The sequence below is a fragment of the Anastrepha obliqua genome, chromosome 5 (assembly GCF_027943255.1).
Source record: "Anastrepha obliqua isolate idAnaObli1 chromosome 5, idAnaObli1_1.0, whole genome shotgun sequence".
Lineage (NCBI taxonomy): Eukaryota > Metazoa > Arthropoda > Insecta > Diptera > Tephritidae > Anastrepha > Anastrepha obliqua.
Window position 1 is genome coordinate 61,484,685 of NC_072896.1, and position 18,908 is coordinate 61,503,592.

General features: G+C 36.4%; 3 protein-coding genes across 6 annotated transcripts; 1 reads left to right on the top strand and 2 right to left on the bottom strand.

Annotated features, from left to right (window-relative positions):
- Positions 1–3,054: 3,054 nt before the first annotated feature.
- On the top strand, positions 3,055–12,128 carry LOC129247383 (reticulon-4-interacting protein 1 homolog, mitochondrial). Of its 3 annotated transcripts, XR_008582556.1 has the most exons (6): positions 3,055–3,385; positions 3,441–3,655; positions 3,709–4,314; positions 4,374–4,537; positions 11,740–11,888; positions 12,000–12,128. XR_008582556.1 is itself a non-coding variant. In XM_054886495.1 (4 exons), exons 1-4 carry the CDS (start codon positions 3,103–3,105, stop codon positions 4,479–4,481), a joined length of 1,212 nt encoding a protein of 403 aa, XP_054742470.1. In that variant the 5' UTR covers positions 3,055–3,102; the 3' UTR covers positions 4,482–5,050. The 3 variants fall into 3 exon arrangements, 2 of the variants coding, with proteins under 2 accessions (XP_054742470.1, XP_054742471.1); XM_054886495.1 differs by lacking the exons at positions 11,740–11,888; positions 12,000–12,128 and having other exon boundaries at positions 4,374–5,050; XM_054886496.1 differs by lacking the exons at positions 11,740–11,888; positions 12,000–12,128 and having other exon boundaries at positions 3,444–3,655; positions 4,374–5,050.
- Positions 10,173–10,817, bottom strand: LOC129248796 (jerky protein homolog-like). The gene has a single exon (XM_054888412.1). The coding sequence runs from the start codon at positions 10,815–10,817 to the stop codon at positions 10,173–10,175; it is 645 nt and encodes a 214-aa protein (XP_054744387.1).
- Positions 12,129–12,490: 362 nt separating the features above from the next.
- LOC129247384 (uncharacterized) lies at positions 12,491–13,352 on the bottom strand. 2 transcript variants are annotated; one of them, XM_054886498.1, is made up of 3 exons: positions 13,200–13,352; positions 12,820–13,124; positions 12,491–12,756 (listed from the first exon to the last, which is right to left on the bottom strand). In XM_054886498.1, exons 1-3 carry the CDS (start codon positions 13,264–13,266, stop codon positions 12,553–12,555), a joined length of 576 nt encoding a protein of 191 aa, XP_054742473.1. In that variant the 5' UTR covers positions 13,267–13,352; the 3' UTR covers positions 12,491–12,552. The 2 variants fall into 2 exon arrangements, with proteins under 2 accessions (XP_054742473.1, XP_054742472.1); XM_054886497.1 differs by having other exon boundaries at positions 12,817–13,124; positions 13,200–13,349.
- Positions 13,353–18,908: the final 5,556 nt, after the last annotated feature.

Consider the following 18,908-nt stretch of genomic DNA (forward strand, 5'->3'; position numbering starts at 1 on the left):
GGATGTGTATGTACAATATGGGTATCAAATTGAAGCTGTTGGTGAGTGCTTTAGTACAGAGTATTTTTCATGCCGCTCCGTGACTGGGGTCTCGAGATATAGGTCAAAACGTGGACCCGCGTAACCTTTGGTTGTGTATGTACAATATGGGTATCAAATGAAAGCTGTTGATAAGTGCTTTAATATGGGGTAATTTTCATACCTATTGATGACTAGGGTCTGGAAATATATGCCAAAACGTGGACCCGCCGTGTCTTTGCACCGAATTAAACCAAACTTACACACATTCTTAAGTAGATATTGAAGATGATTTCCGTATAGTTTGAATACCTATTGGTAGATAGGGTCTCGAGATATAGGTCAAAACGTGGACCCGGGTAACCTTCGGATGTGTATGTACAATATGGGTATCAAATGGAAGCTGTTGGTGAATGCTTTAGTTCAGAGTATTTTTCATGCCACTCCGTGACTAGGGTCTCGAGATAGAGACCAAAACGTGGAGCCTAGAATGTGTTTGTACAATATGGATATCAAATTGAAGCTGTTGGGGAATGCTTTAGTACAGAGTATTTTTCATGCCGCTCCGTGACTGGGGTCTCGAGATATAGGTCAAAACGTGGACCCGGGTAACCTTTGGTTGTGTATGTACAATATGGGTATCAAATGAAAGCTGTTGATAAGTGCTTTAATACGGGGTAATTTTCATACCTATTGATGACTAGGGTCTCGAAATATATGCCAAAACGTGGACCCGCCGTCTCTTTGCACCGAATTAAACCAAACTTACGCACATTGTTAAGTAAGTATTGAAAATGGGTTTCGTAAAGTTTGGTTGTAATTCGGAGCACTGGCAACGGGTACAGCGTTCTTTTGAACCATCCATAATGTCGCTTACTTTTTTAACGCTTGGGGCGGAACTGAACTGTCAAATTGACAGTGTGAGTTACAATGGGTCTATATTTCTTTCTGATTTGGATGCCATAAGGAAAACACGTAAGTGCAACATGTAAAAATTGTTTGTGAATTTTTTTGGAGTGGATTTTGGAACAGTGAATAATTTCTTACGAAATTTGAGAATTTAATGTGAGATCCGAATGAAATTATGTGTTCGTGAAAAAAAAATTTTTTTCGTTTTTTTTTTTGAAAAATATAAATGGATAATGGTTAAAAAAGCTCCAATGCTTAATAAAACATATAAATTGAAACGAAAAATTCATGGATGATCAGGAAAAAAGACGATTGTTTATTCATATGCGTTGATTTGACATTTAAAAACAATCTTCTTTTTTCCTGATTTTCAATTTATATTTTATATTTACTCAAAAACAAATAGAAAAACAAAAAATATTGTTTATGCCAAAGCGCTTGAATAAAGAATAAAGAAATAAATAATATGAAAACCATATATTTTCTGTTCTAAACCATATCTATTCTATTTTAGTGTGCCCAGCGAAGGGGGCCGGGTTTGCTAGTAATAATTAAACAAACCAAAAACACTTATATATTCCACCAAACTAATTTCTACCACTCTCCAAAACAATTTCTACCACTCTCCAAAACAGTATTGACAGCTGATTGCCAGGTAATCTGCCATAAGTAAACGGGTGGATTAATTTTGTGGATTTCTTGGTAATTAATGCATATGTAAACTTACTTTAACTCCCAATCCGTAATTAAAAAGCCAGATTATCCTTACAAAATTTCTCTCCCGAAATCCGAGAACATGAAATAATAATACGTTCACATATAAGTAGATTAATTTGGTGGATTTATAGGTGATTAATGCATATGTGAACGTATATAACTATTTAAAGGTGTAATTTATTTTAACTGCACCGACTGCGAACGAAATTCATCATTTGCTGATGATTTTACCGGACACGAAGAGCTGTTTTACGGCTGATATATAGACGAAATTGTTAAGAGTCAAAAAACAAAAATTTCCAAAATTATGCATACCTGCACAGAGTAGGTAGATGACTGTTCGTTCATCTGTCTGTCCGTGCGACCGATAACTGTGGCAAAATTTAGTATACTTCATTGAAATTTGATACTTATATTATTTTTCGTCCAGTATAGTTTTGTATAAAAAATAGACGAAATCAATGTAAAACCGGGCCTGCCTCCGGTATAACAATAATTAATAAACAGAAATAAAAAAAAACTTGATAACTCCTTTATAAGTGAGTCAAAATTATTAAAATTTGGTGGAAATCATGAACTTAGAAAAAACTTCGACGCAAGTAAAATTTGAAAAAAAGGTAGTTGTCATGCGCAATTTTGGGTAAATTTAAACCCATTTAGTAACTTAATAAAACTCGCCTAAACTTGGAGGTTCCGCAATTCATTTAAATCCGACTTAATTGTTATTGAAATCGGATAAATAGAATTAAATCTCGTCCTGGTTTTATTTGATAAGATTAAATTTGCGTCCAGTCCTCTGATATTACAAGCTATAACTCTCATCATCTATGAGTTTGTTTAATTCCAAAAATTAACAGCAATTGCAAATTAGGCTTTAGTAAAATGTGCGTGGGCCTGAATTTGTAGGCCTTCCGTAATGAGTCCTTTCCGACCGTCGCCGCATATATTGCTTTTTATTGAGAAATATCTGAATTCTTAGTCAAGTTTTAGATTTTTGATACGATTTTTTATGAAATTTAATTGTTTTTTTTTAAGCAACCTATCACATAAAAGAGCGTTTTGGAATTAGGTGATCTCGGCTGTGGACATTTTTTGATAACCAGCTGAGAGTGTTTGTACTTATGGAAATGTACAATGTCCGTGTGTTCATGTAGATATGAAATGTTGTCGATAGTAACGATTGTAATGATCTGTTGATAGAACCATCGAAAGTTTACCACTTAAGGACTAGATTTAGTCCATTTTGAAAATTATAACCACACAGAAATCGTGCAGTGTTCTTTTATGAGAAAAAATTTTGTCACTTGAAAGAACGTGTTTAAACGCAGTTGTTTCAAGTTTTGGTGCTTTATTAAAATTCAAAAGCTGGCAGCACTGTATGTCGCCAATGTAAGAAGTTATCCATGTTATCAAGGTTATGGATAGAAGTACGCATTTGATTTCACATTGTAATTCGAAATGTGGTTCAGAAATCTAAATCATTTGGAACGCAGTTACTTTTCTTCAGTACGCTACTGCTCTACAAATAATTTCAAATCCTTCAAATCAACTGCTGAAAGTAAAAATCACTCATGTCTTGATGGAAAATTAAAAATGGTTGGCTGGCAAATACACAATTATGGTCATACTGAAGAACTGCAGTACGCGAAGGGTCTAAGGATGCCTCAGATCCAAAGTTCTTCTGACTGTTTGGTACGCGTTCACGCTACGACAGTTAATCCTATTGATGTTGCAATGTTGGGTAAATATCAACAAATTGCATCAATTTTTCAAAACCAAATTTCTTACATAAACAGAAGGGTATGGATCGAAAATGTTCAACATGTTGCGATGTAAATTTTCAAGTGCGATAGAATTTCCTTTAATCCTGGGCCGTGAATTTTGTGGCGAAGTTATACAATGTGGAATGGGAGCCAAAAACGGACTTCGAGTGGGTGAGCGAGTATGGGGTGTGGTTCCTCTGCAATTAAATGGATCACATGCCCAATACGTTGTTGTACCGGATTACTGCGTAAATTGAAAGAATTTTTAAATATTTTTATACAAATACAAATCGATTTTTAGTTATCAGCAGCTCCCAAAGGTTTATCTAATGAACAAGCAGCATCTGTTCTCTATGGCGGACTGACCGCATGGTCTGGGCTTTACATTACTGGTCGCTTAGGCGGCATTTGTGGTGCAGTATCCAGTACAGGTGGCGGTGCAAATAAACGAGTTTTGGTGATGGGTGGCTCTGGTAGTGTAGGGTCATTGGCAATACAAATATTAAAATCACAAAAGGCTACTGTATTTGCAACTTGCAGTGAAGATGCAATTGAACTAGTAAAAAATCTAGGTGCTGATTATGTTGTGGACTATAAAAATGCCACCGAGTTCGATGCGTTGAGTAGCTATGCACCCTTCGATATTGTCTTGGACTGCGCGGGTCAAGGAATAGAGCAGGCTAATAAAATTCGTTTCCCGTTTCGTCAATATATAACATTTTCACCCCCTTTTGTACGCAACTTGGACAATTTGGGCTTTGGTTTGGGAATGATAAAAAATGTTACCGATATGGTCGAAACAAATACAAAGGCTATATATTCAAATGGTGGGCTATTGAAATGGGGCTTCTTTACGCCAGCTCCGCAAGGAATTGAACTGCTTTCACAATTGGTAGAGAAAAAACAGGTAAGTGGAATTTTTTGACCGTTTTGATTAAATATTTCATACAAGTGTGTCCATTTCAGCTGTTGCCGCTCATTGATAGTTCGTTTACTTTTGAACAGTTGCCGGACGCTTTTGATAAGATGCAACGCGGGCATTTGCGTGGCAAACTTGTAATAACTGTGCCTTAATTAACATTTATAATGAGCAAAGTTTTATAAATCGAAGTCTAACTTTTAAAAGGCAGGTATGTATACGATACAAATTTTCCCACAGTGTTCCGTTCTGCGTACCCCAATGAGTTCTCCCCTCTCCAAATATAGCGGAAACTTTTAATTTTCGAGTTCTTTGAAGTTAGTTTTTTTTTAATTTGTTAACCACAAAACGGCTTTTCCGTATGGAAATGAGTACTGATCTCTATTGTTTTATTTTCACAAACACTTTATATAATTTAAAGCAGTTAGTACCTTTTTTACTTTAATTATTATTTATAAAATCTTAATAAAATAATTAATTTGTACTCCGCAATGGAAAAAAGTTGTTCGAATTCGCCAAACACAATTATGAAAATGCTACGACAGATAATGGAAACAGACAAGGTGTAAAAATTTATATTTGGCGGCTGCCGTAGCCGAATGGGTTGGTGCGTGATTACCATTCGGAACTCACAGAGAGAACGTAGGTTCGAATCTCGGTGAAACACCAAAATTAAGAAAAACATTTTTCTAATAGCGGTCGCCCCTCGGCAGGCAATGGCAAACCTCCGGCCATGAAAAAGCTTTTCATAAAAAATATCTGGCGTTCGGAGTCGGCTTAAAACTGTAGGTCCCTCCATTTGTGCAACAACATCAAGACGCACACCACAAATAGGAGGAGGAGCTCGGCCAAACTCCCAAAAAAGGTGTGACGTGGCAATTATATATATATAGTATAATTTATATTTAATCGTTTCGATTAATTTTTCAAATATATCTTCAATTGATTGCTAATTAATATGGCTAATTATTTGGCAATTTAGTATATATATTACTTCAACGTCGTTTAGCTTCTCTGCATTTAAGTATCTTTGTCTGATTTCCTTCAGTACAGGGCACCTTCCTAAGAAGTGATACATGTCTTCTTCTTCGTTTGAGTTGCATAGTGTGCAAATTTTTACCGCGTTTCGATAAGCTATTGCATTCAGTTTTAACAAACCGCATCTTGCTTTAAATATTTTTGTTATATCAGCTAATCGCATATCTTCTCTAAAGTATGACTCTCCTTTTGAGTGATCTAAGTGTTTATATATTCGTGTGGTGATTGATAGTGCTTTTTGTTTTGCCATGTTTAAATTTTGTAGTTTAATAAAAGCTGGGTACAGCGATCTTACCAGTCCGTATCAGTTATGTTTTCTTCAAGCTTTAGGCCAAACTCCATACCTAAGTCATTGAGTTGTTTGAGCCAAAACACGTTTGTTCGTAATTTGCACTATGTAACTTTGTGCGGGAGTCTACTAATGTTGTATTTATAGATAGTTTTCCAAATGTATTTCATATGTAGTTCTAACGAATATAAGTAGCTATGTTCTACGTTAGTTTCTAGCGTTATTGCATAATTCGGGGTGAAGTCAGGTGATTTGAAAATTCTTCTAATAAAATAACGCTGAAGTTTATTTACTTCTTCGAACAGCGTATAACCCCAGATTTGAGCGGCGTATGTTTGTATGGCTCTGCACACAGCCTGAAACAGCTTCCATTTAGCTTTGTATGAGATGTAAGGCTTAGCTAAGAAATTGTTCCATGTACTATTAATGCTAGCTTTTGCTGAATTATTTCTGGCTTGCACATGTTTAGCAAACGCCATTTTGGTAGTGAGAATGACACCAAGATATTTATATTCTGCTACCACTTTTATTTCCTCACCTTTGTACCACCATTTTTCTGCCTTGGCTAGTTGGCCACCCTTTCTAAATACTATCATCTCAGATTTCATTAAATTTACTTCCATGTTCCATTCAGCGCAATATCTTTCTAGTTTTTTAATCATAGATTGCGAGACATTATGATAATCAGCTAAGAGACCAATATTATCAGCATATAGAAGAAGGCGTACATTTATTCCATCAATTAGTAGACCACCTTTCAAACAGTCATGTAGATCATTCAGGTATAATGTGAAGAGCAAAGGTAATAACGGACAATCTTGTTTCACCCCTGTACCGGTTTCAAAGTAATCTGATACTTCCCTTCCTGTCCAAACTGCTGTTCTCGTATTCGAATATAAATATTTTCAATCATATTTGTTATTTTGTTGGATAATCCTATCTGTCGAAGTTTGTAAATTAATGGCCTCCTGGGTACCCTGTCGAAAGCCACTTTGAAATCCACAAAATATGCATAAACTTTTTTGTTTTCGTTGAACTTTAAATGTACTATAGATGCAAGATTGTATATGTTATCCACCGTTGAGTAGTTTTTTCTAAAGCCGGCTTGAAATTCAGTGAGCATGTTAATGTTTTCTATCCAGTTTGTAAGTCTTTCATTAATCAATCCCATTAAAACTTTTGCAATACAGTTCATAAAGGATATTTCCCTATAGTTACTTGCTATATTTGTATTTCCTTTTTTAAATATTGGGAAAACTATTGTTTTAAATAATGCTTCGTCGATTCTTCCGGTCTCGAAGATGATGCTGTAGACTTTCGTTAGCTCCATGATAAATTCTGTTGAGGCAGCCTTTAGTAGCTCATAAGGGCATTCCCATCGCAGCCGGTTCTACGTTACCGGAATGACTCGGGCTTTTCCCGACCAAGGGCTGCCGCCTCAGTAAACTAGCCCTGTCTAGTGAACAGCATATCACCCCACCCCTTACGTCACAGGAGCAACTCCTCGCAGCAACCTTGCTCCAAATGCTTCTCCTCAGGGCTGGAATTGAATCCAACCCTGGGCCAGAAGTATTCTATTGCTGCGTCTGCCATAAACGGCTCCATCCGAATTCCACCTCGGTTAGGAGCAACAAGTGCAACGGGTGGAGCCATCTTAAGACCTGTTCAGGCCTTAAGACTCATAGGGAGTGGTCCACACGGTATGTGGCCTCGTGTTGCTCCCGCCAGCAGGCGTTCAATGCCTCCACGATCGTCGTAATACCTACACCAATTTTTACCCGCCTGAGGATTGGCCACACCAACGTAGCGCATCGGCATTTACTCCCTGGAGGTTCTCCTGCTTCCTGTCTTTTCTGCTCCAGATTAGCATCAACGTAGCATTTCCTCAATGAATGTTTAATTTTGGAGAGATTAAGGAAAAAACACTTTGGATTTGCAAACCCAGCGTCTACTCTAAAATATGTAACATCGCGAAACAATTTATATATATATAATTTCATCCAAGAAAGCAATTTAAATATATGAAATTTTGTAATAATGTATAATTTTAGTTCTAATTATCTTTATACTTCACGTACTTCATATGTATCTAATACTTAACATTAAACTAAAGAGTCGATGGCCTAAGCTGCTTGTACTCTATTTCTTTAGATATTAAGCACTGTATTTTATGGTATGTTTAATAAATAATAATAATAATAATATTTTTGCCCAAATCTATTATTTTATTTCAATATTATCAAAAATAAATAAAAAATGCTAAATAAATAACAATTCAATATCTACAATTATAAGTAGAACTCGACAGTGAAAAAGCGCATTTTTATCGATCTGCAGGAAATTGGTTAAATTTGTTTATTTATCTCTTACCTGATTAGTACTTTGATGACTATCCATTATTTTTTAAAACTGCTTGACATCTGCGCGGTAAACTTTCTATTCCACGCTTCCTGTACTCTTTACCATAGCTCATTGGCATTTAAAGTTGTTTTACTCAACCTTAACCCCAAAGTCGTTCCACAGATTTTCAATGAGGTTAAGGTCGGGGCTTTGTGCTGGGCAATAGACTTTAATTTTGTCTTTTGATAGCAATTTTGCGCTCCTTTTGCTGTATGTAGGGAATATGGCTCCATCGTATTTTTGAGAATATCAAGATAAGCAAACTTATCCATATTGCCATTTATTCTCACTATTGGGCCTACCCCATTCCAAGAAAATGATCCCCAAACTTTCAAGTTACCTCCACCGTGATTTGAGGTCTTTGAGAAACTCCCGGCGATCCAACTTTTGGCTTTTTTCATGATGAACATTTTACGGCCGCCGTAGCCGAATGGGTTGGTGCGTCACTACCATTAGGAAATCAGAGAGAGAACATCGGTTCGAATCTCGGTTAAACACCAAATTTAAGAAAAAAAAATGTTTCTAATAGGGGTCGCCCCTCGGCAGGCAATGGCAAACCTCCGAGTGTATTTCTGCCATGAAAAAGCTTCTCATAAAAATATCTGCCGTTCGGAGTCGGCTTGAAACTGTAGGTCCCTCCATTTGTGGAACAACATCAAGACGCACACCACAAATAGGAGGAGGAGCTCGGCCAAACACACAAAAAGGGTGACATAATCCATGCGCAAACAATATCTATATGTATGTATATATTAATATGGAGGGCAAAATTTTGTCGTACCTTTTTTTAGTATTTATAGTCAGAGAAAAAAAGTTGAAACATATACCAATGGATAGCATATGTGGAGACGGTATGCACAATGTATCATATTAAAATAGATACATAAGTGAATATTTTACCTGTATTATTATATATCATGTTATAATATGTATCATGATATAAAAGTTGATGAAACAACTGGAAAGTTATATACAGTACAATTCCTCTTAACCGGTCACCTCGGGACTGCATACCTGGCCGGTTACCGTTTTGGCCGGTTAATCCGAAGTGTACTTGTATAATATATTGTATACATAAATATAAAAAAATGGAGAAGCATTTTTTACACATTTATGTATTTCATATTTACATATGTTAATGTGTTACATCAATTAAATATAAGTGTAATAATTATTTTTTGGAAAAGTCTGTGATTTTCTTCTGTTTTTTAACCTTCAGCGAATTTCTGAATGCGACATCCCTCCATTTTCTAATCACCAAAACGTCTAATGCTATTGACTCATGTTGCTGCTCAATGTATTTCAATGCAATTTCCATCACATTTTTGGCTTCTTTATGAGAAACTGTTTTCTCCTCTTCAACGTCACTACTCTCATCATCTTCCTCTTGTTCTTTGTTTGCTAAATCTATGATTTCGTCATCATTCAAAAATTCATTTTCAAGGTGTTCGTCACAGTTTATCATTCAATTTTCCACATCTTCTGCCTGTAATGATTCGTTACCCGATAACTTTTGAAGGTCTTGTAAAGTAGATTTGTTTTCTTCTTCTTCAGTCCCTGCAGTATTCGAGATCACAATTAGATTCTCAACATCTGGCCAAAGTTTTCTCCAAGACTTAACAAACGTTGAAGAGGGCATTTCTTGAAATGCTGTAGCTAACATATAGATAACGTCCTTGATATTGATCTTTTTGATGACTTCTAAAAGGCCTTTGTCTTCACTCTCCGAATGTTGCAGAATTTCAGAAACAAGTTTACGCCTGTATCGTCTTTTTAAGCTTTCGATCACTCCTTGGTCCATTGGTTGCACTAAGCTTGTCACATTAGGAGGAAGATAAACTAATTTTATGTCATCTACAGCGCAGTCATGAGGATGGGTTGGAGCATTATCTAACACAAGAATTGCTTTAATGGGCAAGTTTATACTTTTTAAATGTTTTTTAACTTTTGGAACAAACTCCAAATTAAACCATTCTTTAAACAAGTCTGAATTCATCCACGCTGATTTTTGTGACTTATAATAAACCGGAAGGGAAGATGGATTCAAGTTTTTGAATGCCCGTGGTTTAGCAGACTTGCCAATAACGAAAAGAGGAATTTTATGAGTCCCTGCTGCATTCTAACAAACGGCCACTGTAATACATTCTTTGTTCTTTTTGAAGCCAGAGGCAGACTGTTCATGACTGCCAAGAAAAGTTGTTTCTGGTAACATTTTAATGTTTAGCCCGGTCTCGTCCATATTATAGACTTGTTCTGGAGATAATTCCTCTGTTTTAACCATTTCACCAAACTTAGTCTTGAATTCTGTCGCACCAGAAGTATCAGCAGACATTTTTTCTCCACTTACATGTGCGAAATGAATTCCGTGTCGCTTCTTCCATCGATTAAGCCAACCATCACTTGCCACAAAGTCACCTCCAATATTAATCTTCTGGTGGATAGCCAAAGCTTTTTCTTTCAAAATTGGGCCGCCAATCGGTGTACCTCTTCGACGTTCCTGAAGAAACCAGATCCACAAAGCTTCATGGACGACCTCGCAAATTGGTTTTTTTCTCGTACAACGGCTACCCGGATTTCTATCAGATTCCATTTTCGGGCAAAACTCCTCAATGGAACGCCTATCTCTTCGCCAGTCATTTACAGTGCTTTTTCCAACATTAAATTCTGCACATATTTTCGCTACGGATTCACCATTATCAATCCGCCTTAGCACTTTTAAACGTGTATCCATCGAAACCATAATTCGTTTGCGCTTTGCACTCATTGTTATTGAAAAAACTATGTTATTCCGTACTCACAGCAAAAACAAACCAAATTGATCAAAACGACAAAGGACAAAATCCTAACATCGTTTATAGTTTACTTCGCCGCATCGCCTCGCCGGTGAATTTCTTGGAAAATATTGCATTGCGCTCGGCTGTTGTAAACAGGCCGGTTAATCCGTCGACCGGTTAATGCGAAGCCGGTTAAGAGGAATTATACTGTATTGTGAATCAATACTATTATAAATTTGATTCAGAAATTATGATGGTCATGGATTAATTAATGATTGTTTTTTATTATGCTTTTTCAAACAAAATTAATTTTTTTCCGTAATACAAGAAATTAAATGTTTCCAATTCACGAACAAAAAAAAAAATTGTCATATTTGAAATACACAAATATAGGATCGCTTAATAGAGGTAAAATGGGATATTTTTCACATTTAATTTACTACATTCCAATTTACTACATCTACTCACATATATCATGTAAAAAGTTTCAACATAAGCTATTCATTTATATATGTTTCAACTTTTTTCTATGTCTATAAATACTAAAAAAAGGTATGACTAAATTTTGCTTTCCGTATTTATTTATATAACGTCGAAATTTCAACGTATGGGCGATCCTAGTATACAATTAAAATTTATATTTCTGTCTGTCCGCCTGTATGTGCAACGAATAACTCAAGTGAAATTTGTGATGTCCCTCCGAGAATCATAGTATAGTATATAGTAAGTACAACTTCCCATTTAAATAGGACCAACTCCACCATGATATCGGTCGACCACCTTCTATATAACGGTGATTTCTAAAGTTATCAACAATGCGACACTTCTGTATCTAAAGAACTAATGAAAATATGATAAAATTTAGCATAAGTAACGGCACGGAAAAGAATTTGATTTCATCCTTCTTTTTAGTTACTTTTGACGTATTTCAACTTCTCCTGACGTCGTTTTTCGGTTGTGATTTGGCAAAGTTTGTTAAGCAATATAAAAATGTGGAAGTCAAGGAAGATGAAGAAGATTGTGAAGAAAATAGTGACATCCGTTTTTACATATGTATGCATGTAAGTACAACCAGCTTTATGCAGTATCCTTATACGATTTCTAGATACATCATTTTGTATACCAAATTGCACTTACATATGTATTGATGATTTTGATTTTCTTTTTCGTAGATTTGGCCTGATATGAAAATGGCGGAAAACGCAGGCAGCAGCGGACAACTGCCATCAAATAAAGCAGAGTAAAACATCGGATTTCCCAAATAAAGAAATTAATAAATATATAAGTATGTTTATGAACTCGTAGGTGATTCGAAGGGTAACTGGGAAGTTATTTACGAAAGAGAGAGGGAATCGAGAACGGGCTTTTTAAAGAAGTATCGAAATAGCGCTAGTGGAGGAGTCCGAAACTCATATTTAGAAAATTCAAAACAATATTTTTTTCTATAAATCCAAAATGATGTTACCTATTTAATACTGCAACAACGAAATCGTTCGAAAGAATTAAATACGTATGCAAGTTAAATAAAGCCCAAAACTTGTTTACTTAAAGGCAAGTTGTATCTTGTATTTTTTTAGTATAAAGTAACTTACATAAAGTGTGTTGAACAACCGTACTTTCTTAAGAATTTCAGAGTGCAGAATCATAAAATAGCAATACCACGTTCAATTTACATACGTATATTTTTATACCAAAACTAACAATAGCAATTTCGACAAATGTAATCTAGCGCCTTCTGGATACTCGTCTCCTATAACCACTACGGCCACGCTTGCGACCTCGTCTGGATCTGCCACGTGAGTATTTTCGCGCACCGAGAGCTTTTCGGGCATAACTGCGTCCTCGAATATTTCTAGGGCGCATTGGTGGCCTAATCATAAAGTCAGGATACCCTTCATGTGTTTTCAAGTTATTTGGCCCCTTACGATTCTAAAGTGAATTCAATAAATTTATCATTTTATGTATTACATACATATATGCTATATTTACTACTGGCGTCTTCGAAGGTGCAACTATATTTCTCTCTGTGGTGTTTTGAGCTACCGGACTCCTAGTTCCAAATGCTGGTTTTTGAACCTGCTGGTTCGCGGCAGTTGGACCATTTTTCGTGTTTTTCACTGATCTTTCACGAAAATTAAAAGGCATACGTATAGTTTCATTGGTCACAGTAATAATGCCTAGAGATTGGCCCACAGTTAGAGCACGTTGCAATGCTTTTCGCACATTTCCATAACTTGTATTATTATCTGCAATTAGCTGTTCCTCGATTTCTTTGCAGATATGTTCGAAAGTATCACCTGCAATATGTAAATGTACATACATATATCCAAAATTAAATCCAAGTCCAGTAACAAAATACGCAAAAACATTACAGAGCTCTGGCTTGCGGCTGAGCGTCTCCAGAATGTAAGGTAATAAAGTTGAGTCTGGGTCCTCCATTAAAAATTTTGCAAAAAATATATAAGTAAATAAAAATCAAATTCGGAACAAACCTTTTCGGTAGAAAAAATAATTCGAAAAACAATAAATAATTTTGATTAGTAAATCTTGGAAAATAAAAATAATTTAATTGTCTTGCAGTGTTTTTTTAAGGTATTATTTAAGTGGATGTTCTTTACTTAGATGGTTCTCTTACTTCTGTGGGCGATATAATAGTTCCGGGCTGTCAACGGGAATGCGTAATAAACCCTTCAAAAAGTTTTCGCCGAATACCCTCAACAATTATCATAACAACACATGCACCAAGGCGAATCTATTTACGATGATAGCAGTAGTACAAGAACAAAATTTATGTGTTTATGTATTTTGTATTTATGTATTTTATTTTTGGCTTTGACTTTTAGATTGTCAAAGCAAGCTGACTATTTGTAAGAAAATCAGTAATGGATTTCAAACGTAAAATACGATTGCATTATATTTGGCAGGAAAATCACAACCAGCGATAGTTCGTGAGCTCGAGCACCTTAAAGTAAATAAAGTTTTCGTTTATCGTTTATTTACATTGATCCTGGTAGCATCGCGAAACGTCATGGAGATGGTCATCAAAAGACTGCAACGTCATGTGAAATTGTTCAAAAAGTCAAGAAGCAACTTGAGCGAAATCCCCGACGAAGTGTCAATCAAATGGTGAAAGAACTGAAAATAATATTTGACCGTAGCATCCGCCGCATACTGAAAAATGATCTCAATGTCAAGCTTTACAAGATCCATAAGTCGCATGATCTCACACCAAAGCAGCAATTCGTCAGACTTGAGAGAGCAAAGGAGTTGCTTCGCTTGGCCGAAAGCGATCAATTTCCGAGCGCTCTCCAATCCTTTTCATCGAGGCTGGCATCAAGGTTGCTTTGAAGCAGTGAGCAGACAAAAATTTCGGTGGCAGACCATAGACATTTCAACAGAACTCGGCACCGTCTTACAAAGCTCGAGTGAACCAAGAATGGTTAGAAAACAACGTTCCGAACTTCATAACGTCCGCACAATGGCTCTCAAATTCACTAAAGTGATTCTTAATTTTGTATTATTTTCACACATTTTTTACTTTGAATTGAATAAAAGTAATTTTCCAAACTAAATTGATGGCCTTTTTAATTGGTTACACTTCGAGTGCCGGACCCTGTACGCTCTTGTAAATAAATTGTGCCTGAGCGATTAAGTTCTGCGGCTTGCATGATCTTTTCCAGCACCAGGTTAAAGAAATCACACGACAGAGAAACATCCTATCTGAAACCTCGTTTGGACTTCACAATACGCTCGCTAGAACCTTATAGGCGATATTTAGAAAACTCGGTAATTGGAACAGATTGCAGCGTCACATTTAAATTTCAAACGGCAGGCATGCTTTCATCCGACTATATTTTGCATAGAAGGTGATGCCTCGCCGTTATGTTTGAATAACTCGTCCGTCGGCTCCCGCGGCTTTGTTGTTCTCTGTTCGTCATGGTCCGGTAGCGAAACGACAGTCTCGTCGTCAACGATTGGGGTATCGGGACCTTCACATTCTTGTGATATGCGAAGTTGTTCTATTTGGAAGGTTTGAGAAGTGCCCCTCCTTCATTTTAGCATGCTCTGGATATCAGTCATCAGATCGGCGTCTCTGTTCTCTCAAGAAATCGACCAGGTTTTGAAACCTTCTCTAAGCCACCGAATTTTCTGGTAGAATTTTCGGCGGTTTTTCTTGTTGGCCAACATCTCAAGCTCCCCGCACTCACGCATTTCGGCCTCTCGTTTCGTCATTTTTATAATACGTCTCTTTTCCTTTTAGAGCTCCCAGTAGCGATCCCACATGGCTCGCGTTGCCTCCGATCGCAGTGCGGCCCTTGAGGCAACATCCTTTCTTTGATGGTTGATAATGTTGTCAATCCCTACTCTACGTCGGTATTGCTTTGAGCAATTCAGACAAACTTACGCTTAAAATGTAGGTGACAAAAGTGTCTTTCAGAAAACCTATTTTATGTTGATATAAAAAAATTTTTTGTTCCAGAAAAAAATTAATAAACTTCGATAATTTAGTAAAAAACGTCAAAAATGTCTTTTTTTTACTTTCAACAGCTGTTTTGCGAAAACTACGACTTCCATTGACACGAATTATATATTGTCATGTAGGTTATATGTGTGCCTTTCGAAATTTATGCACTTCAAAGAAATAGCGCGTACTGTTTTCGAGATTGCAGGTAATAACTGCACATCTCGGAAACCGTTCTTTGAATAAAAAAAATAAAATTCATTTTTGGTTTCAGCGACCTCAAATTAGTTTAAAAAACGCTTTTTGGTCGAGGACCATTTTTGAAAGTGAAAATTCGTAAACTAGTGTTATCGACGAACATTTACACTTTTCGCTTTTCATGTTGAAAGTGCTTATCCAGTTTCAAAAAGTGGCCCGGCCATCCATGCTTTTGAATTTGCTTTTTAATCAACGGGTAACAACTTAATACCACGAAAGCATCGATGTTTGTTACTTCTTTGCTGCCACTATTAATGTAACTCGTTGTTTCACATTTTTCGTTCTTGAAAGCTAATGTTTTATCTGATGTACATTTAAAGAACAGAGCTGTTTCATCCGCGTTAAAAATTTCGCATTCATTGTAATTTTCTAGTAATTGCGGTAAAATTCGGCAAAATTTTAATTCTTCAGTTCTCATAGTCCTCGTCAGGAAAGTTATCACTCCCACCACACACCTTTTTATGGCTCACGCAATGCCTAAAATAAAGCAAAGTATCCATTTTAAATGGCGGCCGCCGTAGCCGAATGGGTTGGTGCATGACTACCATTCGGAATTCACAGACAGAACGTAGGTTCGAATCTCGGTGAAACACCAAAATAAAGAAAATATTTTTCTAATAGCGGTCGCCCCTCGGCAGGCAATGACAAACCTCCGAGTGTATTTCGGCCATGAAAAATCTCCTCATAAAAATATCTGCCGTTCGTAGTCGGCTTGAAACTGTAGGCCCCTCCATTTTTTTGAACAACATCAAGACGTACACCACAAATAGGAGAAGGAGCTCGGCCGAACACTCAGAAAAGGTGTGCGCGCCAATTATACAGGGTCCGCCATATAACTTTACAGAATTAAAAATGCTATAAAAAAGAAACTACTCAATATTTTTCCAAACTGTTTTTTTTTTATTTTCAAGTACAATCCTTCCGGTTAATGATGGAACACAACTTCATTCATATGGCTGCCTCGGCTAGTCATGCACCATCCCATACGATCGGTCCAATTTTTTAACACATTTTCGATTGTATGCGTTGAGAACGACGGTGAACTGATGTTCCTGGTGATTCGCGAACACTCTCGGCCACAGCAGCAATATTTTCGGGTGTACGCACGGTTTTTGGTCGGTCACGCGTTGGTTTGTCAATAAGCAACCCAGTTTCTCTTACTTTTTTTGCAAAGTAACGCACATACGCTTCATTCGGTGCTTTTCTTCTTCCCATTGCCGTACGTAATTTTCGTACACATTCTGCAACATTACCATGATTTTCAAAGTAATGTCGCAATATTTCCCAGCGTTCTTTGAGCGTATACACAACCATTTTCGTTCAGCGGAAGAATAAAACTGATTTACTGTCAAATCAGAAGGCAGCTAAGTGCTACCATTCTTCAAATAATACCTAGTTCAAATCCGTAACGATAGATGACGGGCCCTATATACTATATACATCCATTTTAAATAAATAATTCATCGGTTGGACCTCTTACTTAGTACCTCTACTTCCATTTAGTACCTCTGCTTCCTATGCTTGCTTTGAAGCTTTCATCGCCAAATCGCCTTACAAATTCCATTGCTTTGCCCTTTAATATTTTCCCGGATATGGGCATGTTTTGATTTCTAGCTGCTTCAAACCATTTGAGGGTAGCTTTGTCCAGGCATTTAAACGTTACTTTCATCATTCCTTTTCAATGCCCACAAAAAGCACCTGACGATACCATTGATTCTTTATTTTTTAAAATTGTGCTTGCTGGGATGCCATATTTTTCAACCTTTTTTCACTTTCAATTTCTTTTAATAGCTTACATGTTTCTTCAATAGGCAAACTTTCAAAACATGATTTGAAGCCATGATAAACATACTTCCGTCTACGAAGGTGCTATAGTATTCAAATTGGCTAACAAACTTTATATAATATAAAGAAGAAACGTTAAAAAGAAAAGAAAGGCGTTCGCTTTACAAATACATGAGTACTTCCCCAACTAAGAGTTATGTGGAAAAAAAGCAGACAATAATTACATAATTTGGGATATCCCCTAAATAATTCGACTTAGAGAAATATGTGTTGAAATTTTTATTCGAGTTATGACAATTCGACTGTATATTTAATTTACGAATAGAACGTTTTCCGGAATGTTGTGGGTTGCATAGATGGCAGTTTCATCTTAGCTAGAAAACCAAAACATAAAATATGCTCCAGTTACACCAACAGACACAAAGTATTCATTCAGTGCCAAACACGATACATGACTTAAGGTTGCTAATATGGTCCTTCATTGGATAGGAATTACCAAATACATGCGCGCTCAATTATTATTTGCTAGGGGATTTCACGTATCATGTAAGAGCGTACTCGCTGACTCCATTCTGAGATTATTAAAATTTCATTGAAGCGAAGAAACTTTGCCAAATAAAAGTTAAAAATGAAAATGCTTTTGAAATGCTGAAATCATGCGACCGTTAGCAAATGTATGGTAACTAGATTTTCACAACGTTGAATCGATGGCAAAGCTCGTTTTATCATGTGGCGCCCTTATAACCTTTCCAAAGAATGGGATGACTTGGCTGACTTCAGCACTACAAATGATGAGGCTGAAAATGTTTCGGCCGAAGTAGAAGATAAGACAGAACCTTTACTTAAACAGTTAGGTCAGATAAAACGAACAAAATTATGTTTTGAAATTATTTTCTCGATATTTACGAAATTATCTACTAACCTAATCAGTTTCACTATTCTTGTAAAAATAAAGTTCAAGTTTTTGATTTCTAGTAGAATACTTTTGTTTTACCTGCTGTACCAGATGCTCGTGAGAAGGTGTCGTAGCTGATAGGGTTGCATTTTTCTTGTTCTCTTTTCATATGAAATGTGCAACATTTTCACGGTGCGTATTGCAATATTTTCGTAATGTATGCTTATAATGAGGTGACATTTCTTCCGAGAAAAAGAAAACACTATTAGAAAAGTTTCAACATCCATAAAGTGTATTTTTATGTGATTTTTGAAGTCTTATTATTTATTATCGTTATTTATTTTATCATACTCGTATACCATGTAATACCTTCAAAAGTAGTAAATTGTAGTCCGAATGCAATGACAGTGGCAAATACAATCTGTGTCAGAAGAAAATAACCGTTTTTTTCTTGTAATTTTAAGATATATTTCGCTCTGCTTTTTGCTGCGCAATAGTCCCACTCAAGGGCTACAACGCCAGTGCTAACTCAGGTTAGTGTCGTTCGAAACTTTCCCGTAAACGCAACCAAACAAAAATGTGTGAGAAGTTTGTTGTGATGTGGAATTAGCGGTATAAAGTGTACAAAAATGTTGATGACTTTTCCGAGTGTGGCTTGAAGCGAGTGACGACAAAAAGCAG